The following is a 26360-nucleotide window of genomic DNA, read 5'->3' on the forward strand; positions in this document are numbered from 1 at the left end:
CTCCTGGGCTCAAACGATCTTCCTGCCTGTCTCCCCAAGTGCTGGCATTATAAGCATGAACCACATACCCAGCTACTGCTTTCATTTTTGTATGACTATTTCTGTAATACAAAATTCAAAAGTATGTAGTCATGATTGTGGTAATATATATATTTTAAAAGTTCAAAAGGTAAAAAATGTATTAATACAAATAATCACATTAAGGGAAGTTAATGAAAAAAACCCAAACACAATCTTTATTTTAAAGCAGTGGCTCTCTGATTTTAGCTTTCTCAGAATCACCTGGACAGCTTGTTAAACCAAATATTATTAGGTCTCACCGCCAGAGTTTATGACCAAGTAGGTATACAATGGGGCCTGGGAATTTGCATTTCAAATTGCCAATTTCTTAGGAGATGCTGCTCCTGCTGTTGCTACTTTGATAACCACTAAGGCAAGTTCTAGAAACACAAAAATCTGATAAGCATATTTGAGAGGAATCATGGTCTTTACATTTCGTAGTTTCACGTAAGGGGGGGGCAAACAGATTGTTAACAAAAAGCAATACATACTCAATTACAAATACACTTTTTGTGTACAGAGGAAATGGACCTCATTGTGAGAGATGGAAAGAAGGGCATACATGTATTGTCATTAGTTCAGTGTCAAAATTACCTAAATGAAACTAGGGACATAGCTGAAGACAAATGATTACAGCTAAATGAGTAAATAAGACACCATTACATCCTTAGTCTAGCAAATAAAATACACACTGGGAAAAAAACATATAAACAGCTTTAACAAGACAGAGGAAAACTTCTAGGAAAAGTGGTAAGGAGAGTGGTAAGGAGAGGGCAGGATTCTTCATAACTAAACATTTCAAAGCTATTGGCTTGACAGTATAGCTAAAAATACACTGCTATTTTAATAGACAATGCAGGTGAACATAACAGGCAAAATTTTAGACTGACCAAATTTATACAAATACAAATAATTTACATTAATTATGACTGAAAATGATTCAATATACACATCACCTCTGTTCCCATCATCCGTAATACCATTAAAATACGATGGGAGAAAAAAGTGTAAGGGGATTAGACAAAGGAGAAAGAATAGGCGAAAAAGACAACAGCAGAGAGGGAGTTGTTCACAAATTTTGAAAGAAAACAATAGATGAAAGCATGGAAACTGATTTTCGCACAATAAAGTAAAAGCTTAAGTGTCTGCAGGTGGGAAATGCAAGGCTCCTTCATACCAAGAATCCTTACCCTTCTACCCTCAAAGCTCAGGACATGGGGGTAAATGGGAAACATGAAGCTATAATCAGCTTGAACAGGTAAGATGACTACAGTTTGCCCAAGAAAGCCAGCCATTTGCCCCAGATGTATAAAACTGAAGGTTTATTCTCTTTGGAGAACGTGAGTCTGAGGAACACTGGACTTGTCATAGTAGAGAACAGAGAGGCTGCTGAAAACAGGCAGATTAACTGTTAATATTTAAATATGAGAACAAACCTCCCTCCTTCACTTCTCAGGGCCATTGGCTCATACCACCCCTCCCCACCTCTCTTCACTTCACAGGAGGTTGAAAAATTTACCTCTGAGGAAATGAACTAGCCCATAAGAGAAGACTAATAGTTAATTTTATCAACTATTATGGTTCTACTATATTTAGAAACTTATTGTTAGAATAAAATCCATGTATCTGGATATTTGCTAGTATTGCTAAAAAAGAATTTAAATGCTTTACTAAATTCTAAAAGCTGCCCTAGCAAAATAATAAGGAAAACATTGCCCAAAAAGAATCTGCCTTACGCATTCACTTTACTGTATTTACTGGACAACCTGAAACTGGCAAGTTGCCACATGCACCAAAAGCCTAGCAATTAGTGTTGTTTAACTTATGATCACCCTACTTATCCCTATTCTTAAGGATCTCAGTTGCTTCTTACTCAAACTTTCTCTACTGCCTGCCTCCCCAAGCTTCCATAGCACCCTGAAATAAATGTTATGCAAGAAAAACAATTATTTGATCATATGCATTTCTCTCTCGCTGTAGACAGATTAAAGTGTATTGACTTTTATAGTACAGAGTGCCTAATATAACACAGACATAACAGTATCTGTCATGAACAGAAATTTGCTAAATTGAAATGAACCATTATCAACATTAGGAATATCCTTATTTATTAGAATGAAAAAACTTGCTTATTTCCAATTAATTTAACATTAAATAAGAAAAGGTGCAGAAGAGTGTATCGTAAGGTGACATGCACCCTTACTCCCATAAAAGAAAGAATACGTGTTTATTTCTACACACATAAAATAACTGGTCACACACACACAAAAACAAAAGGCTAACACTTGTCACCTCTATGGGGAAGTTGGGTGTCTAGGAGGTGTCTGTTCTTTCATTTCTGAGTTCTGAACATATTCTTTTCAAAAACATATACAAAATAAAATTTTGAGCTTAAGAAACTTTTAAAAAATTATTTTAGTATTTTTGAAGTAAATATGCTTACCTTCTCCCACATCACACATCATCCCTAAACTGTAAGCTAGTTAAGGACTTTAGCCATCTTTGTCACAAAAATGTCTTTGTCATTCTTGCACTAATTAGATGCATGGTCATATAAATAAATACTGAAGTTTCTGCTTACAAAAAACTTACCTTCATCTACTGTAGTCATATCCTGTTCTAGTTTCAATTTCTGTTGGTTAATTTTTAGCATGGATTCTTCAATCGTCCCTTGGCTTATTAGTTTTATAACTAGTACTTCTCTAAAAAAAAATACAAAATATGTCCCTTGGTTACTAAATATAGTTATTTGGATATATGTAAACTATATTTAAGAGTTCAAAAAGAATACCTTGAAAATTATGACAAACATATCCTTAAATTCTTTTATTTAAGCCATTTGAGACTGACATTTTCTGAATATTTAACTTTTAGACACTCCTAAAGATGCAAGAAAAGAAAAAGATATTTGTATTTAAAGTAAATTACTGGCTGGGCACAGTGGCTCACATCTCTAATCCCAGCACTTTGGAAGGCTGAGGCGGGTGGACTGTTGAGGCCAGGAGTTCGAGATCAGCTTGGCCAACACGGCAAAATCTGATCTCCACTTAAAAAAAAAAAAAGAGAAATACGAAAATTAGCTGGGTGTGGTGTCACACACTTGTAATCCTAGCTGGTTGGGAGGCTAAGGCATGGGAATTGCTTGAACCCAGGAGATACAGGTTGCAGTGACCAGAGATGGTGCCACTGCATTCCAGCCCGGGTGACAGAGTGAGGCTCTGTCTCAAAAACAAAACAAAACATACGTGTGTGTACAAACACACACACACACACACACACATAAAACTACATTACAACAAACACCTTTGTGTTCAGATGGAAATTACTTTCTTTTGAGATGGAGTCTCGCTCGGTTGCCCAGGCTGGAATGCAGTGGTGCGATCTTGGCTCACTGCAAACTCTTTCTCCTGGGTTCAAGTGATTCTCCTGTCTCAGCCTCCTGAGTAATTCGGATTATAGTCGCATGCCACCAAGCCCGGTTAATTTTTGTATTTTTAGTAGAGACGGGGTTTCACCATGTTGGTCATTTGGTCAGGCTGGTCTCGAACTCCTGACCTTGTGATCTGCCCGCCTTAGCCTCCCAAAGTGCTGCAATTACCGGCGTGAGCCACTGTGCCTGGCCCGAGAAGCAGTGTCTCTGTACACTTAAGGCAGTGTAGTCAGATACAAAGTTTCACGAAAAGTACTGGTATTTAGTCTATAAATGAACATACCAATACCTTTTGGACATATATTAAAATACTTCACAAAGAGGACACTGTCTGATCTTTATTTATGTAAGCAGAGTTGTAACTATCTTTACCTCTTTTTTTTTTTTTTTTTTGAGTTGGAGTCTCGCACTGTCGGCGATCTTGGCTCACTGCAAGCTCCGCCTCCTGGGTTCACATCATTCCTGCCTCACCCTCCCAAGTAGCTGGGACTACAGGTGCCTACTACCACGCCTGGCTAATTTTGCTTTTTTGTATTTTTAGTAGAGATGGGGTTTCACCGTGTTAGCCAGGATGGCCTCGATCTCCTGATCTCATGATCCACCTACCTTGGCCTCCTAAAGTGTGTGAGCCACCGCACCCGACTATCTTCACCTATTTACAGTGCTGTGACCAATGTCAAAATTACCATTCATCTAAAATAATTTACAACTCAGTTTACTTCCTAAAGGGTAACGGGACAGCCCAGCAGTAGTTTGTATATTACCAAGTTTGTCTGGGTCTTAAACTAGTCTAATAAGCAAGTCTTTTCAATTACTCATCTTTTTCAAAGGGGTAGACAATTGTTAATACTTCATGAACTGCAGAACTATTTGGAATGCGAGTAGATGGTTTTAATTACTAGAAAATGAAAGGGTTACTCAGTGCAGTCGATGTTTAACACTGCTGGCATAAAATACATATGTAGCCATGCTTTGCTGAAAAAATACAAACTAAAGCAGGATATCCAACACTATATTCTAATGGTCTACCACAAATGAAAGTGGCACTGAATTAAAAATACATTTCAACTAAAAACACTTACTTAGTCTGGCCTACTCTATGGCATCTATCTTCTGCTTGTTTGTCATTGTAAGGATTACAGTCAATATCGTGAAGTATAACAACATTTGCTGAAGTCAGATTTATTCCTAATCCACCAGCTTTTGTTGAGAGCAGAAACACAAAGATATCCATATCGGTATTAAACTCATCAATTAGATGAATCCTGTAAGATAAACAAATTAGGTTAAATCTCACTAAAAAGTTGTATAATGTAATTAAAATGGAAAACAATCATTATCACATGAAAAGGACACCGGAAGATGTATATACATCCCTTGGTATTGCAGTTACTTCTCCTCTGGCTATATCATTGAAGAGCCTCCTCAATTCACCAACTTCTTTTCTACGATATTGCTACCCCTAACAACTCTTACTTCAATTCAACTATTCAGATTCAATTAATTCCTAAATGACTATTTTGTCCTTTTTTAACTTGTGGCTTAGCTAAATTCTGTGTATGGCTTTTCAATCTTTAACCTTCTCAGAAGTATATCAGCTCCTACTGGCAGACAACATTCCTGATGAATCAAGGACCTCACGATCAGTGTATCATTCTATCAGTGGATTCTCCTCTTTTAAAAAAAAAAACAAAACACAACATTATTTTTACCTTTAGTCTAATGCTGGGGGGAAAAAAAAACACTCTGGACAACAGAAAAAAAATAAACCAAAATATATAATTCAATTTAAACATACTACACAATTCCTTCCTTATTAAGACAATCCCTTGTTTACTAAGGTCAATGTTTACAACCTTTGGGAATTAAAAAAAACTTTACTCATAGAGTATGAAAGATTTTTAAACAATCTTGATGAAAGATAAGGTGTTTTAGACTTTGAAAAAATTTTAAAGGTGAAAATCATAAAAAATATAATTCTAATAGCTGTTTCAAAAGGTATTTGTATGCAATTCAGACAGAAAAATTAAAAGAAAATTATTTATTTATTTATTGAGACAGGGTCCCACTCTGTCACCCAGGCTGCAGTGCAGTGGTGTGATCTTGGCTCACTATAACCTCTGCCCACAGGGCTCAAACAATCCTCCCACCCCAGCCTCCCCAGTTGGGACCACAGGCGTGCACCACCACACCTAGCTATTTTTTGTTGCTGTTGTTGTTATTGGTATTTTTAGTAGAGACAGGGTTTTGTCATGTTGTTCAGGGTAGTCTTGAACTCCTGAGCCCAAGCAATCCACTCTCATTGGCCTCCCAAAGTGTTGGGATTACAGGCGCGAGTCACCATGCCTGACCATTGAAATTACTCTTATTTTAAGGCAATGATTTGAAGTAATCAAACATAAAAACAACAAAATTCCGTCAAGTACTCTAGACATTTAAAATTCTAACAATAATAAATGAGTGGTTTTTTTGAACATGAATTATACCAACCTTTCAGAAATCTGAGTCTTTCCATCTAATCTGAGGTACCTATGCTGATGATGTTTTAACAGAACCTCTAAGATATCCAGCATCATGGTAAATTGGCTAAATAATACAACTCTATCACCCTGTGAAAACAGATATATGAATTAGAAACAGAAAAAACTGTTTTACTACTCAAAGCCTTGACAGGTCTAAACAATTAGAAGTGTTACTTATATCATGTCGATAAATTTGCAGAAAATTCTCTATGATCAACTGGCTTCTTTAATAGAAATCAGTAATACTGAAGATATACATCTTATTGTAGCCTATATATGAATATACTGCTTTAACCTCTAAACTTCAGGGCTAAAAGCTAGCTCTCAGTTTTGATTTTAAGAACAGTTAAATTACTTCCTTTTCATAAGAAAAATGTCAGAAAATATGAACAATTGCATATGTGTGTCCTATCCGGACTGTGATTTTACAAATTTAGGCTATTTCACACATAAACGGCAGTATTACTTAAATAACTATTTAACAAATGGTGTCTTTAAAAACTGATTTTGAAGCACACATACAGATTATCACCTATGAAATAATGACAATTAAGATTTTTTCAAAACATCAATACAGATACAGTCTACTAACTTTCTATTGTTTTTGTCTGAGGTTCAACAGAGGAAAGGAGGTAATCAAGAAAATATGTCAAGAAAATGTTCAAAACACTAAGTTCTGGAAGAATGCAGAACAGACACACACTAATTCAAGCAAGTCAGTGTGCCAGAATTGCTTTAAGAAGTTTAATTGAGAAAATACAAAAGAAACACCATTCTTCTTTAATACCTTCTGTTTCAATTCAGACAAGATGCATCCTAAAACTCGAAATTTTCCAGAATCTAAAATCAAGTCCATGTCTAACTGAAAGTTATTAATGTGTCGATATTGTTTACAAAGTACATGTAATTCAAAGTCTGTCATAACTTCCATATCTTCAAAGATCAGGTCAGGGTTAGCCTCACAATGTGTAGGTTCCTTAAAACAAAACAGAACACAGTACACTTCAAAATAAAAATAATTTATAATATGATCAGAAAATTTAATAAAATTAACACCTGATAAAATACTTAAATCATAGAACCTTTTAGTGTAAGGAAAATTAATGTTAATCTTTTAGGTATAATAAAGGGGGGAATTCCTTACTGTTTTAGAGATAATATACTAAAATATTTACAGATTAAATAACGCCTAGAATTTGGTTCAAAATAACCCTGGGGAGAAGTCTGGGGTATAGATGAAACAAGAGTGGTGTCATTATCAAATGGTAACTTTCAAAGGGGTGAAGTAACATATGGGCAGACAGTTTCATTATGCAATTCTACTTTTATAAATGTTTGAAATTCTCCATAAGTTTAAAATAATATAAAAAAAATTTAAAAAAGAAAATGGGTTGACGGGGCGCAGTAGCTCACGCCTATAATCCCAGCACTTTGGGAGGCCAAGGTGGGTAAATCACCTAAGGTCAGGAGTTTGAGACCAGCCTGGCCAACATGGTAAAACCCCGTCTCTACTAAAACTACAAAAAATCAGCTGGGCGTAGTGGCGGGCGCCTGTAAGCCCAGCCACTCAGGAGGCTGAGGCAGGACAATCACTTGAACCTGGGAGGTGGAGGCTGCAGTGAGCAGAGATCGTGCCATCGTACTCCAGCCTGGGCGACAAAAGCAAAAGTCTATCTCAAAAAAAAAAAAAAGAAAAGAAAAGAAAAGAAAGAAAATGAGTTGCTTTCAACACAAAGATCAGTAAGGATAAATAAGGATAAAATGTTAAAGAAGAAACAGGCAAAAATAAACAGTAATTGCTACAACTATAAAGAAGAAATAAAATGAAAAAGAAGTGCATTATGGAAGTCTAGACTAGGAGTTAGCAAACTGTTCCTGTAAAGGGTCAGATCATATATTAGGCTTTGTAGGAAAAATGACCTGTACGGCAAGTACTCAACTCTGCCCCTGCAGTGAGAAAGCAGTCCCAGAAAACAAAAACAGGCATGACTGTGTTATAGTAAACCCTTATTTATAAAAATAGTCACTGCCATAAGGCCATAGTCTGCTGACCTATGATGTAGGTTATTAGTCCTTCTTTGTTCTTATGTCCCCCAAATCATCTTGAACTTAATCCTAGACCTGGTCTCAAAACAAAAAGTTTTTCCTAATTATGTAGTTAAAGGTTCAGTATGCCCATTGGGTTCACCAATCTTATAGCCTACCAACTTAACCTCTTATTATAGCTTAGTGTTAACATAATATGAAATCCTTACCTTTAGCATAAGCTGAGACATTTCCTTGAGTTTTTCAGCTGTGTAATATTGGCGATGTAATAAAGGATGATTGGCCATTTTCCTCAACTGCATCATGACATTGCACATTTCTGTGTTTTTCTCTGTGACCCAAAGAGAACACAGTAAAAAATAAAACCAAGTGGTAACTGTTTGTTGAAACTAACAACTCAGTTTTTAAATTACTTCCTCAAATTCCAGATAATTTTAAAAAATGCACAAATACCATTATATAACTAATCAAAATGCAGCCCCAGTATAAGATTCTTTTTCACATAAAACAGTGAAAATCAGATTATACCCAAGTTATTGATAGATTTTTTCAATCTGTTGAAAAGACCCAAATAGAGTTGCTCCTGCTTCTCCGACATTGCACACAACTCAATCCGATCTTTCTTCGGGGGTAACTGCTTGAGAACCTGAGAAAGAAAAAACAGTTTAAGATAATCGTTCTAGTAAAGAGGAAAATGTAAGTTTTAAAAACAATAAAAATAAAAAACATGTAGATAAGCATTACCTCTTCTTTTACTCTTCTGAGAATAAATGGCTTTATAATTTGTTTTGCATGTGCTATTCTCTCCTTTTCATATATACTTTGCTCATCTGCTGATTTCTGAGCAAAATAAAAACATATCCTTTTAGGAATTATTCATTTAAATTATTGCAATAACAGTATTATTACACAACATAAAAATCTCCCTCACTAGAGTCTGAATTATTTTCTGTAGAAACATGATTCATTCTAGATGGAACTTCACATCTGAATTCTGGGCTGCCATGTACTTCTTGAAGCTCCATATTTGAAGTTTCATGATAAATAATTATGTACTCTACTGAAGTAATCAATTTGAACTGTACTAGATTGGTGTTCAGAAGTCATCAACTGATGAGTTATGAACGGATTACCTAGATAAGTCTCATTTAAAAATGTGTCTAAGTGTGGGTGAGGAGGAGTGTGGGGGGTAGAAAACTCTTTATTTCTTTGTGGAAAATGGCCCCAAAATGAAGCTAGCGCAGGCTGTTGCAAATCACGTGGTCTAAAAATGGGGAATAGTACCTAGTCAAAACTGGTGATTTTGGAGAATTAAGAGGTAGAATTTTGTTCTAGGATGTGAAGGAGTCCTCCATATATTATGAACTAAAAATAGAAAGTAGTTCATAAAATCTGCTAGGCCATTTAAAACACTGTACATTAAGTGGGAGGGAATTCAAATTAGTAAATGTTAAAAAGGAAGTTAATTTGCAGTGGATGAATATCACAGAAAATTCTTGCAAAAGATTAGTGATGTGGAAGAGAGCCAAGAATCAGTGTAAACACTGTAGTACTGAAAAATGTGGGAGTCCTTGAAGACTATACCTTACTTTTCCTAAACAACAAAGAAGTAACGAAACTTTTCTTGTGAAGAGGATTTCTTTACTGTTGCTTTTAGTTGTGACTTTGGTTTTACGAACATTTATTTCAAAATATATTTCTCAGCATAGGCATTTTCTGGATATTCTAGCTTTGTCTAGTTTTATAGTTTACCCATAAAAGAATGTTACTAATTTACGTAGCCAATTTTGATACAGATGATGTAATGATCAAATTTTCCTCACATATTATATATTTGAGCTCTTCATCAATTTAAAATTGTCATCTTTCAGAAAATTAGGATATTAACCAAGACTTCTGGCCATCAATTAGGGAAATCGCTTTTTTTTTTCTCCATTAAATTATGGCTGACTTCCAACCCGATCCAAATATAGAGTTATCACCTACTTAAAGTTATTTCATAGAGCATATGCACTATGAAAACAAAAGAGACCTAAAAGAAGAATGGCCCACATAAAACACAAATAACATATTTTAGAGAAAATATGTATTTATGCTTACTGTCTTAGAGGAAAACATTCTTCGTATTTCACTGGTGCTACTACTAAACATGTGTGGCATAACAAAATTCAACAGCGACATGAGTTCTAACAGATTATTCTGTACAGGTGTGCCTGTGAGCAGCAAACGGTTATTTGCCTGTGAATGAAGGTAAAATTTATATTAGCTTTTTTTTTAAGAGCCACTCCTTTCATGTCTACCCTCCCCAGTGAAAGGTGAAGGGAGGAGAGATAAATTATAACCAATATTAATAACTTATTCTGTGATAAATGATTAGTAATTTAGATAATTGATGTCTGCTAATATCAACAGCAATGAATATGAAAACCACTGGTCTTATTTTATAAGTAGGTAACTTGTGTCCTCATATCACCTTTATGAGGTGATGAAAGATTATTTATAAAGTTTAACATATAGAACAGGTAAATTATGACCTAAGAATTTTTTTTCATTTTTTAAAGGGTTGTTAAAAAACAAAATCAAAGAATATGTGACAGAGGCCATTATCTGCCCTTTTACAAAAAAAACTTGCTAACACAGAATACTACATAATTACATAATACGTATTCTGCTAATAAAGAATACTACATATATTAAATTATGTAATCTAAAATTTTATGGTAATTTGGAAAACTTTACATTCTCTTACATTAATTGTCATAAGGTGCTGGTAGCGAATGGAGCCCATATTCTTCAGCATATGGCCCTCATCAAAAATAGCGTAATTAAGTTTCAGCCGTCGAAACAGACTACGGTCATCAGAACTGCTGATCGCACAGTTATATCTGTCACCAAAAGAAAAAACATCTCTAAAGTTATACTTTTAAGAGCTTGGAGTCTAGTGAGATTTAATGTCTCATAAAATCATTTTTTATTCACGCATTTCTAACAGCCAGTACTTAAAGCACAGCACTAGACACGGTGATACTCAAATAAATACTGATGTATTTGTATTTAATAATTATTGATGTATATTGTAACCAAGTTATGAAAGCTGCAATACATAACTGAAAGAAAATGTTAAAAGGCCGGGAGCGGTGGCTCACACCTGTAATCCCAGCACTTTGGGAGGCTGAGGTGGGTGGATCATAAGGTCAGGAGATTGAGACCATCCCAGCTAATACAGTGAAACCCCGTCTCTACTAAAAATATAAAAAATTAGCTGGGAATGGTGGCGGGTGCCTGTAGTCCCAGCTACTCGGGAGGCTGAGGCAGGAGAATGGCGTGAACCTGGGAGGCGGAGGTTGCAGTGAGCCGAGATCGTGCCACTGCACTCCAGCCTGGGTGACAGAGCAAGACTCAGTCTCAAAAAAAGAAAAAAAAAAAAAGAAAATGTTAATGTTACAATCGGACAACTTCTACATATCAGGCAGGAGGTCAATTTGGGTATAATTTATAAGTAATCTGCTCCATGAAGTGTTATACTTTAATAAGCACAAAAAAGATCATGAAGCTAAAACATGTTTCTCTTTAAAACCTAATAATATGTTATTAAACTAGCAGAGTAGATCCAATAAATAATAGTTAATAGCTAGCAGCTTGAGACTGCATATGGAGCCTGTTTTATTAAGAAAAAACAAAATTCTGCATGAATTTTTAAGGACAGACTCCTACACAAGGAGCCAGTAGTGAGAAATAATAACTACACTTAAAATAGAACTATAAATAAATCAAATAATAGTGACACAAGAGCATTAAGTTCTGTGCAAGATATTTACATCAAACAATTATTACCCAGTAGTAGTCAACTTATCCAAGGTTTTATTTTTCATTTTTATTTCTGCCCTAACTCAAATTTTTCACTGAGAACATGAAATTTCATTGTATTTATTATTGATACTTATTTGTAAGTTGAAAATATAAATAATTTTGGTGGGATATCTCAAATTTTACTTTAAGCTTACTGAGAAATTACTACAAGACGACTTTTTTCAATAAGTAGGCAAAACCTTTTTATCGTCACCATTAATGAGGTGATGCACTACAAAAGCTTCCTATACCACTGTAACACCTCAACATAAGCCATTCTATTACTTTTGTATCACCGTTAACAGCATAAACTTTCCTACATAGTACTACTACAATTTCTTTTTTAAATTTGGGGGCTGCATAAATATCCACCCTCCCCAAATTTCTCAGTACTTACGTGGTCACAATTACATTGTAATCTTCATATCTACTATGAATGTTAAATCTAATTTGTTTACGTTCTTCTTGAGAACCTAGAGTTTAAAAACAATGAACACATTTTGACTGTATTTATTGTGCTGTACTTTATTTTTAATTTCCAAAGTTAAAAGCAGAATGACATATTCTTACCATAGTAACAGAGCACCTTCAAAGTAGGGCACCATAAATTAACTTCCCTTAACCAGTTATCTATGGAACAGAATAAATATTATTTGCATCTGCTACAACAGGGTATGTTCACACGGTTAAATGAACACTAAACTTTGACAAGTGCTACTTAGAAATTAGTCTTTTATAAAATGCAAATACTGGCCGGGCAAGGTGGCTCACGTTTGTAATCCCAACACTTTGGGAAGCTGAGGTGGGTGGATCACCTGAGTTCAGGAGTTTGAGACCAGCCTGGCCAACATGGTGAAACCCCAACCCCACTAAAATACAAAATTAGCCAGGCATGGTGGTAGGCGCCTGTAATCCCAGTTACTTGGGAGGCTGAGGCACAAGAACCTGGGAGGCGGAGGTTGCAGTGAGCCAAGATTGCGCCACTACACTCCAGCCTGGGTGACAGAGTGAGACTGTCTTAAAAATATATAAATAAAAATTAAAAATTAAAATATAAATACCATGATGATTGTTTTTATCACAGACACTTTACAATATTACTCCTTATGAAACTTATGTAAAATGATCTTGAAGTTTTGTGAGGTATCAAAATGAAGGGCAGAGGACCAAATATATTTACAGTTGATTATTAAACTCCAATTTAAAGAGAAGGGGTTTTGTTACATTCCCATGTGCAAATATTCTCTTATTGTAACTTCTGCATCCAACAAATTGAGAAAGAATGGAACAGTTGTATGAGTAGGAATTAATTACATACCTTCATCCAATAAATGTTTAATTTTACATTTAAAAGTGCTCATTTTCTCTTAGTCATTTTAAAAAGTAACTAAAAGTATTATGAAACCAATATAAATGGCACTTGGTCTATAATTTTAAAACTGACTTACATTTGAGTTATTTTCTTTTTAAAAGACTGCCAATATAATCAAGCACATACATAAACAAAGCAGAAAAGTATAAGGAGACCATAAAATTAATATTCATCTCTACAAACTTTTGTTTCAGTCACACAACTGAAACCACATTACCCCTCCAACACACAACCTTACACACACTCTCTTCTACCTATATAAAACACGATAACGTTAAATACAGTTGTCTCCAGTATTACAAACCTATAGTTGAAGCTGGAACAACGATCAAATGAGGACCATTATTACCCTCCTGATAGAGGTATGCCAGAAATGCAATGGCTTGAATAGTTTTTCCTAGGCCCTAAAAAGTTTAAAAGACAATATATAAAATTTAAAACAAACAAAAAATAAATACATAAAAATACAAAAGATAAAGCAATACTTCTACGCTGTATTCACTTTTGATTTCCCATAATGCAACTCTAAAGGAATTTCTACTACGTTCTTAGTTCTCAAATGACAGAATTGATCATAGTCTCTAAATGATGCTATAACTTACTTTACTGAGCAGGATGGACAGATCTTCATTGCTAGTTCATATACAATACACATTAATATGGAAGACTTTTTGCATTGCAAGGAAAGGATGTAATTTTGGTTATTGTTTATACACACTGAAAGTTTAATATCCACTGAATGGTTTGAGAGCAATGTCCCGTGACTAAATGGAGGAAACATATGCCTAATCTATCCTGGCAATTCTACCCTTAAGAATATAATCATGAGATATGAGAGCTAATGTTGGCAAAAGGACTTGGGTAGAATGTTCATAGTTTTATCGTAATAGCCAAACATTGGAAATAACCAAAACAGGTTGGGTGCCATGGTGCGTGCCTGTAATCCCAGAACTTGGGGAGACTGAGGAGGGTGGATCACTTGAGCCCAGGAGTTCGAGACAAGCCTGAGCAACATGGCAAAACTCCATCTCTACAAAAATTACAAAATTAGCCAGGCATGGTGGTGAATGTCTGTGACCCCAGATACTTGGGAGTGCTGAGGTGGGTGGATTGCCTAAGCTCAAGAGGTCGAAGCTGCAGTGAGCTGAGAGCACGCCACTGCACCCCAGCCTAGGCGACAGAGCAAGTCCCTGCCTAAAAAGAAAGAAGAAAGAAAGAAAAAAGAAAAGAAAAAAAGAAAAGAAAAGAAAAGAAATAACCTAAATACCCATATCCAACAGAAGATCAACAAATTGCAGTGTATTTATACCATGGACTACCATCCCACATGGCAATTAAAAAAAACAAAAACAAAAACATCCCACTGACAATACATATGTTGAAGTCATAACTCCCAATGTCACTGTATTTAAGAGACAGGGCTTTTCAGGGGGAAATTAAGGCTAAATGAGTTCGTAAGTGTGGGGCCTGATCCCAATATGACTGTCCTTGTAAGAAGAAATACCAGGCATGTGTACATACACAGAAAGAACCACATAAGGACAGAGTAAGAAAATGGCTGTCTTCAAGTCAAAGAGAGGACTCAGGAGAAATCCAAGCTACCAATAAATACATTGATCTTGGACTGTCTATCTCCAGGATTGTGAAGAACAAATTTCTGTTGTTTACGCCACTCAGTCTGGGGTATTTTGTTATGGCAATGCTAGCTCACTAAGCCACCAACTTATGAATATTGTGCTGTGCTTTGGAGGTTACAAAAATAGTTTCACATAATATATACCTCATTTGATAGCAAATGCAATCTTATGATAAAAACTATCTATATTTTATTATTAGTTGTGAGATTAGGTCAATTGGCAAGGATCAGATAGCTCCTGAAAGGCAAAGCTGGGGACCCCAAACCCAGGTCTGATTTCCAAGTGCAGTCACACAACTGAAATGCTATATATTCTATAATTTCTGTAATTATTTAGAAATCCTGTGTATATTATTCACTTTTCTATTAGATGAACAGTTATCTTTGTTTCAATGACAGTATGAAATACGTATGGGAAAATATCTTACAATGCTAAAGATTACTTTTCTAGAGGCTAAACAGGGAACAAATATCATTATCTGAGTTAATTTTTATTTTAGGAATCCAACGCACAGTGTAACATTTTCTTTGCTGAACATTTTAAACATATACTTCAAAAAAGTATAGCTGAAGAAATAGAGATGCTACATTAAAGGTCAAGTTTCCACATGACAACACCTGGACTACTGGCTATAACAAACTTAGTGAGCTTAGCTTTAAGGAAATGTGATTTGAGAAAGAACAGAGACTCGGAGTGACCTCTAATAAAAATAAAATAGCTGAAATGATGTTGCTGATATATGTGGATTTATTCATTGACAAGGACAGGGATCTAAGTTAAAATTTTAAAGGCAGCTGTAGAAAAAGCACATATATTACACATATGTAAGTGCATACACATGTACATACACAACATCTGCAGAAGGTAGTATCTAGAAGACACCAAACTAGTTCTTGTTTAAGTGGTGGAATTATAGGTGACTTTGATTTTGATTTTTTAATTTGTATTTTTATGTTTGTAACATGTATTTATTAATTTGATAATCAGAAAGACAATAAATCTATCTTCATCTTGGGGAGGAGTTAGGAGGGTAGAACTAACTCTATCAAAAACAAAGATGAGATAAAATATAAGATACTGAGCTGGCAGGAGTTAACTACAGTAGCAAGAAAAAATTTCATGTTTAAATGACAGCAAGAATACCTTTCAATGACATTTTGAACAACAAATCCTAGAAATAAAGTACACTTACCATTTCATCTGCCAAAATGCCATTAAGTCCATGTTTATGTACCAATGCCAGCCAATTCAAACCAACCTTCTGATAGGGCTTGAGTGACAAACTGGTAAAGAGAGAGTTACCAAATATTACACATTTATATTTCTGTTAGTTTTCTATTAGTTATTACAATGCACATAAAAACTAAAATGGCTAGGTCTCATCTTACCTTTTAACTGTTAGACGCAATGTATACCTACTTAAAAAAAATGAACCCAAGACATAAATGATTTTTCAGATCTTCCCAAACTTTACTCTCTATTCTTATTTATTTCTTCTGGCAAGAAGAATCAAGCATTTCCACATTTGGTCATAATATAGTACCTCCAAATTAATTCCATAAATGATTAGAATATTAAGTATGATAATATATTACTAAGCTAGTACTTATACTAGAAAATTGAATTGTGTTGATTTGATTTTTAGCACATTAAAAAACTTAAAAGTATTAGACAAAAAAAACACAAACATAATTTGCTACTGTGGCCAGGTAGGTTTAATAAACACTTTCTGAATGTGTGCCAATCACTCCTAATATCAGTGGTATGTATAATTCTGGAGCACGCATGTATGTGTGTATTATGTGCATACTATGTACAAATGTACACAGCACATGTTTAGCAAAATTATTTGTTTTGACACTTGCATGCTACTTTCTACTCACTGATGTTCACTGATGTTTTAAGGACAGTGAACATCAGTGAGTAGAAAGTAGCATGCAAGTGTCAAAAACCTTAATTTGGAAACAAAAACAGACTAATCCCTGAGAATGAATTGTCTGGAAGGTAATATGGCAGAGTTATAAGGAATGAAAACAGTGGCTCATGCCCGTAATCCTAGCACTTTGCCAGGCTGTGGTGGGCAGATTGCTTGAGCTCAGGAGTTCGAGACCAGCCTGGACAACACGACAAAATATCTCTACCAAAAATACAAAAAAAATTAGCTGGGCATGGTGATGTATGCTTGTAGTCCCAGCTACTTAGCTACTTAGGAGAGACTGAGGTGGAAGGATCACTTGAGCCTGAGCCTGGGAGGCAGAAGTTATAGTGAGCTGAGATCATGCCATTGCACTTCAGCCTGGGTGACAGAGCCAGACCCTGTCTCAATTACCAAAAAAAAAAAAAAAAAAAAAAAAAAAAAAGAAAGGAATGAAAACAATAGTTCAAATGGTTAAAAACTATTAACAGTTACCATTTATTGAACATCTATTATTCATAGGCACAGATATCATTTTTCAAACATCACCTCATTTAACCCTTTAAAAATCCCATGAAGTAGTTACTATCATCACTTTAACAGATTAAAAAAACTTAATTTGCCTGAGGTTGCATAGCTAGAAAGTGTTAAGGCTAAGATTTTAAATCAGGATGTCGATCTCACTCCAAAACCTATTCTCATATTCACTAGAACACCTTGCATTAATGCGAAAACATAGGACAAGGCCATGCCTCCCATTCTCCAGCTTGTATCCTGTCCCCTTAATTTCCTCTTGCATACATCCTGTTTGCACACAGGGAAGGGTCTGGACATAGCTATAGTATAATACATTGTTAAAAGATCAAACTCTGAAATCAAGACATAATTAGAACTGAGTGAAGAACAGGTAGTTTGAATGATGTCCATCTTAAATCAGAATCTATGTTTTAACTGTGGGGTATGCAACTTATAAAACATTTCTCAATTAAAAGTATGGGTAGGAGGAAAAGCAGTATTTCAAAGGTCTTTATAATTCTTTTGCTGAATTTTATAAAAGTCTTTTGCTTTCCCAATCAATGTAATTTCTATGCTACTACTATAAAACTATAATAAACATAACATGTTATCATAGACATTTTAATTTCCAGGTCCAAAAGAATTCTTTCTACTATAATGGTGAGAGTAAATGCTAAAACTGGAATATTTACCATATTTCAGACTATGCTATGGGCTTTATATACGTTATTATTTCATTTAATCCATATTAAAAATAGGAAATATTAATTATCTGCATTTTACAGATGAGAAGTTCACTGGGGCTCACAGAAGTTAAATAACCTGCTCAAGGTCATGCAGCTAACCAAATCTGTATCTGCAATGGTAGTGCCAGTATCCAATCCAGGTGTGATCCAGAGCTCAGCACTTAACCAGTAAATAGCAGAAATGAAAAAATTCTCTTTCATCCTGACCCACCTATCCTACAGTCAACACAACACTGAGTTCTCCATTATTTTAATGCATCCTTCCCAATGCTTTAGTCATCCTATTCACGTAAGGCTCACAATTTACGACTAATGAAACTAGATAAGGCAGACATACATCACTTATAAATGCAGCCGAGGGCCCACGTGCCATCTCAACATATGACCTATCACAAATGGCCAAGAAATAATCTTAATAAACAAAAATTATTGAAATTCTTCATCACCAACATATATTGAGAAAAGAGTCTATTTATAATGAGTCAAAATACTTACTATAACATGAAATTTTAAAAAGTGATGATGAAATCTAAGAAACTACTGACATTTTTAAAATGTAAATAAAATTGCTTTATTCAAAATCACAAAGAAATGATGGTAAGGTGTTTTGATCAGGGCATGAAATGGTTTTATTATATTGAAATACGTTATAAAAATATAAAGTATTAATGTATATATATGTTTGCTGTTCCGTTAGATTTGTCTAAATTACAAGTAGCTTTGTTGCTTACTATCATGGAACTGCTGCCAATTCCAGATCCTTTCTCAGCATGTGAAAGGACCAAAGAAAATGCAATTTTGATAGACTCTGAACCCATTTATTATAACATTTAAAAATAGGATACCTATATTCTTTTCTAGTTGGTTCTACTATTTAGATGCTATATAATCATACTTCCCATTTATTTTCACGCTTCACAGTTTTCTAAGAATTTTCATGACTGAATATAAATCTGAACCACCAATTTACTGGTAAGAACAAAAGGATTTGCCCAGGTCTTCTGAATAAGTGCTTTCTTCTCAACAGAGTACTAAAATATCTCTGAACTGAAGATTTTTTATCTCTCACTAAGGAAAAAAGTGATTTAAAGATTTTCTGAGATGATGAAAGAAAATGAAGCAACAGGCTATTTTGAAGTTATTGTTTTGTTAGGGGAAAAAAACAAACACAATTCCCTCTAGAGTTACTATGATTTCTTCACAGTCTGAAAATTCAACTGGGTTTAAATCTGCCAGAGAAACTAGTTTCAAAATTATTTTCAAAGGTGAGAAAGGCATAAAATAGAAACAACAGGGGTACATATGATGTGCTAAATTTGAGTTTAAAATACAGAAATACAGAGCTAGAGAGACTTGTTTAAAGTAGTTCATAGAAAACAGGTTAGGGATGCTGTCCAACCAAAAGTTTATGTCCTGTAAGTATGACATGGCTGCTGCAAATACTACCACAACATGTTTGTACTGACAGAAAAATGTTCAAACTAAAATATTTACATCCTACTACTTTTGAGTTAGTGAAACCACATCTGCAGTGTTAATTTGCATTCGCATCACTGTCAAATGGTCTCAGAGCTCCTGTGTAAGAACAGGGTAGGAACCATGCTCTCAAGTTCAGGATGAACAAGATCAGAAGAACCTTGGCAGATTTAGCTCAAAAGGCAAGACACATATGATTAAATATATTGTATTTTGAACATGTGAGAAATCTTTTTAGTTTAAGGGTGGCAAATTATGGATTAATTAACTAGAGTTTTAGACATGGCTAAGTTTATTTATAGTAAGAATAAAACAGGAGAAATACTAAGGATTTTTTTCTTTTCCCTATTTTAAGCAATTTAAATTTTGACATTTTAAAATAAAGATTATGAATGTAATGCTTTTGAAGTACATGTGAAAACTAACTTTTCCCTACAGAGATTTTATTTTTCACGAGGAATTCTGGAATATCTATATTTCTAAAAGGCAAACTTTCTTCTACAATTCACATAAATTTGCAACAGTTTGTAGCAAAATAAACTTTGTTACAAAGAATATGTTCTGTTTTGAGAAAAATGCAAGCATGATAGGTTATTCATCAGGGTAGTCTAATATTTTCCCCTGTGCTAATAAATCCTTTACTAAAGCAAGGAAACAACTTTCAATGTGTACATACTAAGTACCCACAATGCCTGGCCGGTACACCAAGTAAAAATTGCTTATGCAACTCTTACCCTGACTGAAGAACAAAAATTAAGATAACAAATTGTAACCCCTAAAAGTGCACTTAAATAAACTCTAAAGAGACTATCTATACAGGTTTTAGAAGTTGTACTTTGGATAAGATCCAACCAGCACTTAAAAAAAACAACAACTATTTTTCTCATCTATTAAGTATTTCATTTAAAAAATCCTCAGTCTAATGGAGGATAGTTTATTACCTGATCAAACTATTTACAAGTAACAGGACTTTGTGAATGTGGTTTTGAGAGAGAAATTTTTTAAGTGATGCAATAAAGCACTTGATTTTTAAAAATCCAAATTATGATAAAGTAGACTCAACTGGGTAAGTCTTGTAGAGTGAAGAACTCCCCATATCCAATGCTGGAGAACAAGAAGCAGCAGCTCCAACTACACTTTTAGGAGATGAAATTTGCTGATATAGTTCTTTCTATGCAACAGAGAAAAGAGCTTCTTTGTGGGAACTGCATCACGTTTCCCTACATCATCCCATAGCACCCTAGAAGGGCACAGAAAAGATTGTAGCTTACTATTAAAGGCCAGTAATCATCTTGTTTTTTTTTTTCCATACCTTCATTTTAAATTATTAACCAATGATCAGCAAATATGCTTTGATCATTAACTTAGAAAAATATCAGAAGTAAATAAAATCAGCAACTAAGGCAATTAATTTTAATGAGATCCTACTGCTAATCTTAACCTATCAGAAATACTCTGAACAGATGTAACTCATTTTGAAAGTTGTGTAACATTGCAAAGTATGGATATACCATAATTCATTTCAATTATTCCCTAATTTTAGGAACTCCATTTGTTTCCATGGTTTTGCCATTATAAACATCGTACTATTAACAGTTTTATATTATTTTTTAAAAAGGGGAAGTATTCTGAACAGTTCTGAGTCTCCAAATTACTTAAAAATATACAAACTTTTAAAGGAAATTCAACACAATTTCCCCCACCCCAATCCACCAACAACATGCAAAATGTGGGTGATCACAATTATGAAAACCATTTTAATATGTACTGGCCACTAGACGGTTATTATTCATTTTTTTTTTTTTGCATGAATTCTGGCAAGTATTTTATTGAAAGTAGCAAACTGGGGAAACATGTAGACTTATATGGTCTATTTAATCATCTGTCCTTTCCCTTACGAATGTATTTCTACCCCAAAAGGAGATTTAAAAAGCTGGCCTTATCAAAGCATTTAAAACATTTCATCACAGTATGGGATATCATTTCATTTTTTTTATGATTAAAAGAAAATGGGATAGGAAAGCAATTTTACGCTGATGCAATTAAGCAGCTGACATTTTTTTAGGACATCAAATTTGTGTATAGAAACAGCTAAAACCACTTTTTCGTTTTCTGTAATTATATAAACAATTATCTGTTATCAGGCAAAAAAAGACACTGGTCATATAGCATCATACCATCCCCCCCTTTAATTTATAATGATATGATAGAATAAAATACCCTACTTGGGGTGGGGAAATGAATGAAAACAGTTCATAGTCCACTTATGTGCCATTACAGAAAATCTGGGGATTCTCTCCTACCACTAGTTGCCATATCTTTCTAGGCATGATACAGAAATAAGTAAGTTCAGATATTTTATACAATTGAGATAAAATATGAATAAATATATTCAACAAAGATTACCTTTGGTTTAGAATAGAAGGTTGCTCTATGTTCCATCCACCTCCATTTCCAGTAAGCATGGTAACTTGTTTGGTCAATTTATTTGAAATGTCTTCACATTTGTTCATAAGCCTTATAACTACATCTCTTTCTTGGATCAGTGTTTTACAGTGCCATATCAAATCTTCTGATAAGCCATTAGTTTTGGACATCTTTGTGAACTATGCCATAAAAAGAAAAATAATTGAATAGTTCAGATCTAGGAAAGAGAAAGGCAATCCTGATTTCTGTATGAGGAAAACAAGCTTGATAATTTAAACCTTTACTTAATGAGCTTATAGTCAACTACTAAGAGAATCTGATTCTTCATGTTTATATTTGAATTGCTACATGTTTCACATGTTTCACTTTTATTTTATCACATATCAAACTCATTATGTTATCATATCAAATGGAGTCAACATATCAAAACTCTTATGTTAAAATAAAATATATCTTACCTCAAAAATGCATAATCCCAAACTCGTTACTTTGCCCTCACAGCGTATTCTCTATAGACAATACGCTAGCAAAAGTAATTGTTACTATCTCCTATGAAGGTTTTAAGAAACATTTCAAAACCTTAAATTTCCTTTTCCCTAATACCAAAGGTACAGTAATCAATTGCAGTCACTGCAAATCTGATCTCTAACCTCTATGTTCATTCCTGTCACTATTACATATTAAGATTAATCTTCTTAAAGATATTTTTCCCACATCTATCATAGGCAAAGTTGGTAGCCCTTCAAGTTTCAAAACTCCAATTATTTGTCACTTGATATTTTACTTCTAAAACAGAGACTATTACATGCAGAGATATTACATGATCTAAAAGTTAACTATGACCAATTCATAATTAGATAAGGTTTTAAAAACCCAGTTTTCAACATAACACTACAAACAGTTCTCTGTGAAAACCTCACAGAACTCCTTTCAAACACAGTTGGTATTTACTTTTCAAAAGGAGGTACTGAATACTTCATATGTAAAAGCTATATCAGAATTAGATTTTTTCAGATAGATAGCTGAACAATATAATATCCTAAAAGACATGACATAAAAAATATTTTGTAGTGGAAGGATGAGAAAGCCAAAAGCTATCTGAAACATCTGGGGCAAAAATGAAAATCCCATAGAAAGCCTAGAAACTAAAATAGGAAACTAAAATAAATACCATCTATAGGAAAATACCACACTGATTTTTATCATGTCACTCCTATTTAGCATATTTTTCCCAAATTATAACAAGAATCACATTAACAACTCTAAGTAATCACAGTATTTCTAAGTTGAGGAAAAGCTAAGCAATAGTAATTAAGTGCTTCAGGATATACTAAGATTAATTTAATTAAACACAGTTCATAACAATATACATTTTCATATTTATCCCAGAATAACTGGAAATATACAAAATATCCAATCTATTTTAGCGCTTCAAAAATGGCACTGTAAATACTAAGTTTATTTGTACACTACTCTACATTTCCACAGGGACAGACATTCATGAATCACAATGTGGGATCTCCCACTCCCCTACTTTGTGCTTTGTCCAGGAAATGAATCTATACATAAGCAACATGTATAGATAAGGAAATCAGTGTCTTAAGAGGTCTAAACTACTTTTTAGTTAAAATACTTTTATTTTTTCAGTGCAACAAAATTGAGGCCAAAAAACAATCTCTGCTGATCGTAGTATGTGTGTATAATATATGTACATGTGAGAGAAACCCAACAAAATTAACCAGGAAATAAGGAATGAACATACATTATCGTGCATTTAGGTGCTAGGAACTATTAGATACCTTTTATTCAGTAACTCATTAAATCCTCGTAACTACCACCAAAGAGTATCCACCAAATTAGATGGAAAAACTAAGGTTCAATTTCTAACATCACAAAGCTGGTAAGAGAAAAAGTCCATGAATCTTTTCACTGTAACTAGTACCTCCTAAATAAAATAATTAAGATCTTAAAAGTTCAAAATAAACACTTTTCTTGTAAACCAACTACCATTTATTAAGGTTCTTTCTTCTTCTTTTTTTTTTTTTTTAAACACCATTACTCTAACTGTTGAATTATCTGGGAGATAAGACACAGCTCCTGTCCTTGTGGTCTATGATCATTGGGAAACACAAGTTAACAATTTCAAGCATAACCACTGGTATAAACAAGGGAAATAACAAAAGTTCATGGGCACTCATCACAAAAAGACTAATAAAATCTAAGACCTAGGAATTCCTTATGGAGTAAGAAGCTAGAAATAATAAAAGAACTGTTTTAATGGAAAGATAAATTCACATGTCAGAACCTAGAGAAGCAACAGACAAGTCTGAACAGGAAGGCAGTAAGGGTATGAATCATTTTGATGAGTTCTAAACTGAACTTATGGGCATTAAAAAGCTACTGAAGGGTTTTAGAGAGTTCCTGTTTAGAAAGAACTCTATGAGAGTAATGTGAAGGAGGTTTGAGAGCAAAAAACTATTAAGGTGGCTTTGAGTTGAGAGACAATAGTGGCCTGTGTTAGACACAGAGAAACTGATAGATTCATGATCTTTAGGAGGTAGAATCCATTAAGTGTAGGGAGATGAGTGAAAAGAGTTAAGCCTAACTCCCAGACTTCTGGCTTCAACGTTAACAGATTAGTAGTACCATCTATTGAGATTAAAATTTACCAAGTTGGCAAGGGAAGTCTCTTTCTGGATATATTAAAGTTGGGATAGCTACCAAATTTTGGAGAGAGAGCCAGTGGTTAAATAAAGATCTATGTCTTAGGGAGGAGATATAACCTGGAGAAAAAGATGCCACACAGGTGACCATCAAAGTCAAAGATGCTGATGAGATTACCTAAGGAAAAGCACATGAAATTCAAGATTAGAAAACTGAAAGCAAAATCTTGAAGAACATCAACATTTAAAAGCGTTTTAAAATAGACAGAAAGAGCAAGAAGAAATGTAGGATGTGGTATCAGAGAAGCCAAGGAAGAAATAATTTTAAAAAGGAAAGTGTAAGTTTTAACTGACAAAAAACAATAAACTGGCCGGGTGCGGTGGCTCACATAATCGCAGCACTTTGGGAGGCCAAGGCAGGAGTATGGTTTGAGCCCAGGATTTCAAGACCACCCTGGCAACATGGCAGAACTCCGTCTCTACCAAAAATACAAAAATTAGCCAGGAGTGGTGGCACGTGCCTGTGGTCCCAGCTACTCAGGAGGCTGAGGTGGGACGATGGCTTGAGCCTGGGAGTCAGAGGCTGCCATGAGCCAAGACGCCACTGCACTCCAGCCTGGGTGATAGAGACCTTGTCTCAAAAACAAACAAACAAACAAACAGACTTACTTAATCTTTCACTGATTAAAATGAATTTGTATAAAATACACCACATGGTAAATAATTTCTATAGTATTTCTCATGGACAGTTCTGAGTAATTAAATATGTAGCTAATTCACAGTGGTTATAAATGTGTAATTTTATTCACAATAGTTACGCTTTGAAGATATGTGCCAGAAGTACACGGAGAGGTAAATACTCATCTAATTACATATTCATAATTCAGTAGAAATCTAAAGATGTTACTGTATTGCTGAAGGTTAGTGCCTAAGCATAGTATGAGTTTAGTGATAAGTAACAGTCAATATTTTCTGAGAAACAGATAAAAGTAAAATGTAAAGATTCCTAACATGTAAGTCACATAACCATTTTACGAAAACCAATGTTAGGTTACACTAAGTGAATATATTCAAAGTGAAGCTGAAGCACACTGAATCTTTATAAAGCAATTACAGGTTTCACTTCCTTTTCACTTAAAAAAGAATATACTACTATTCCTCAAATATTTTCAAAAGCTTGTTATACAAGCGGTAACTGAAAAAAATTAGTAAATTGTGATCTAATCTTATGATTTTTGTAATATAAAAATTATTTTATTATAAAATAATATAATCATTATATTATTTTCTGCCATTGAACAGCTTTCTGAAATATAAAATTTCCTTCATAGCTGAAACTTCCTAGTATAAAAAAATTACAGCAGACATAAATCACAAATTCACTTAAGTGGTCCCATTTACACATTTAAGTTTGATGTCTTTTTATTTATTAAAAAAAATTTCTCCCTTTTACTTATTTTTTAAGGGCATAAAGTAATTATGGTCATTTGGAAGCCACAAGAAAGGGTTAAAAGGTGGGGGTGACCAATCATTATTTTGAGAGCTGGAAAATTAAAGGAAAGAATAAACACTTATTCTGAATTCTGTATACGAACAGCAACATTTAATGAGTGGTAGATATAAGGAAGTTCTTTTATAGATAGTTCCTAAAGAAGTAGCAATAACAGTATTAAAATATTATTTTTGCAGGCCAGCATGATG

The 26360-nt window shown here is 34.2% G+C and overlaps 1 protein-coding gene across 3 annotated transcripts in view; it reads right to left on the reverse strand.

Moving 5' to 3' along the window:
* Positions 1–26360, reverse strand: part of SMARCAD1 (SNF2 related chromatin remodeling ATPase with DExD box 1) — an 87591-nt gene that overhangs the window by 3606 nt on the left and 57625 nt on the right. For all 3 annotated transcript variants that reach the window (XM_017875507.1, XM_017875506.1, XM_017875508.1), the window contains 14 exons: positions 21976–22175; positions 16109–16199; positions 13584–13683; positions 12478–12537; positions 12305–12380; positions 10808–10943; positions 10159–10296; positions 8803–8898; positions 8587–8704; positions 8268–8389; positions 6800–6988; positions 5981–6099; positions 4573–4755; positions 2653–2762 (listed from right to left, as the gene is read on the reverse strand). In XM_017875507.1, the coding sequence (XP_017730996.1) occupies positions 2653–2762; positions 4573–4755; positions 5981–6099; positions 6800–6988; positions 8268–8389; positions 8587–8704; positions 8803–8898; positions 10159–10296; positions 10808–10943; positions 12305–12380; positions 12478–12537; positions 13584–13683; positions 16109–16199; positions 21976–22175 (1738 nt within the window). The remainder of the gene's footprint in view (positions 1–2652; positions 2763–4572; positions 4756–5980; positions 6100–6799; positions 6989–8267; positions 8390–8586; positions 8705–8802; positions 8899–10158; positions 10297–10807; positions 10944–12304; positions 12381–12477; positions 12538–13583; positions 13684–16108; positions 16200–21975; positions 22176–26360) is intronic.

The sequence above is a fragment of the Rhinopithecus bieti genome, unplaced genomic scaffold (genome assembly GCF_001698545.2).
Source record: "Rhinopithecus bieti isolate Rb0 unplaced genomic scaffold, ASM169854v2 scaffold_6708, whole genome shotgun sequence".
Lineage (NCBI taxonomy): Eukaryota > Metazoa > Chordata > Mammalia > Primates > Cercopithecidae > Rhinopithecus > Rhinopithecus bieti.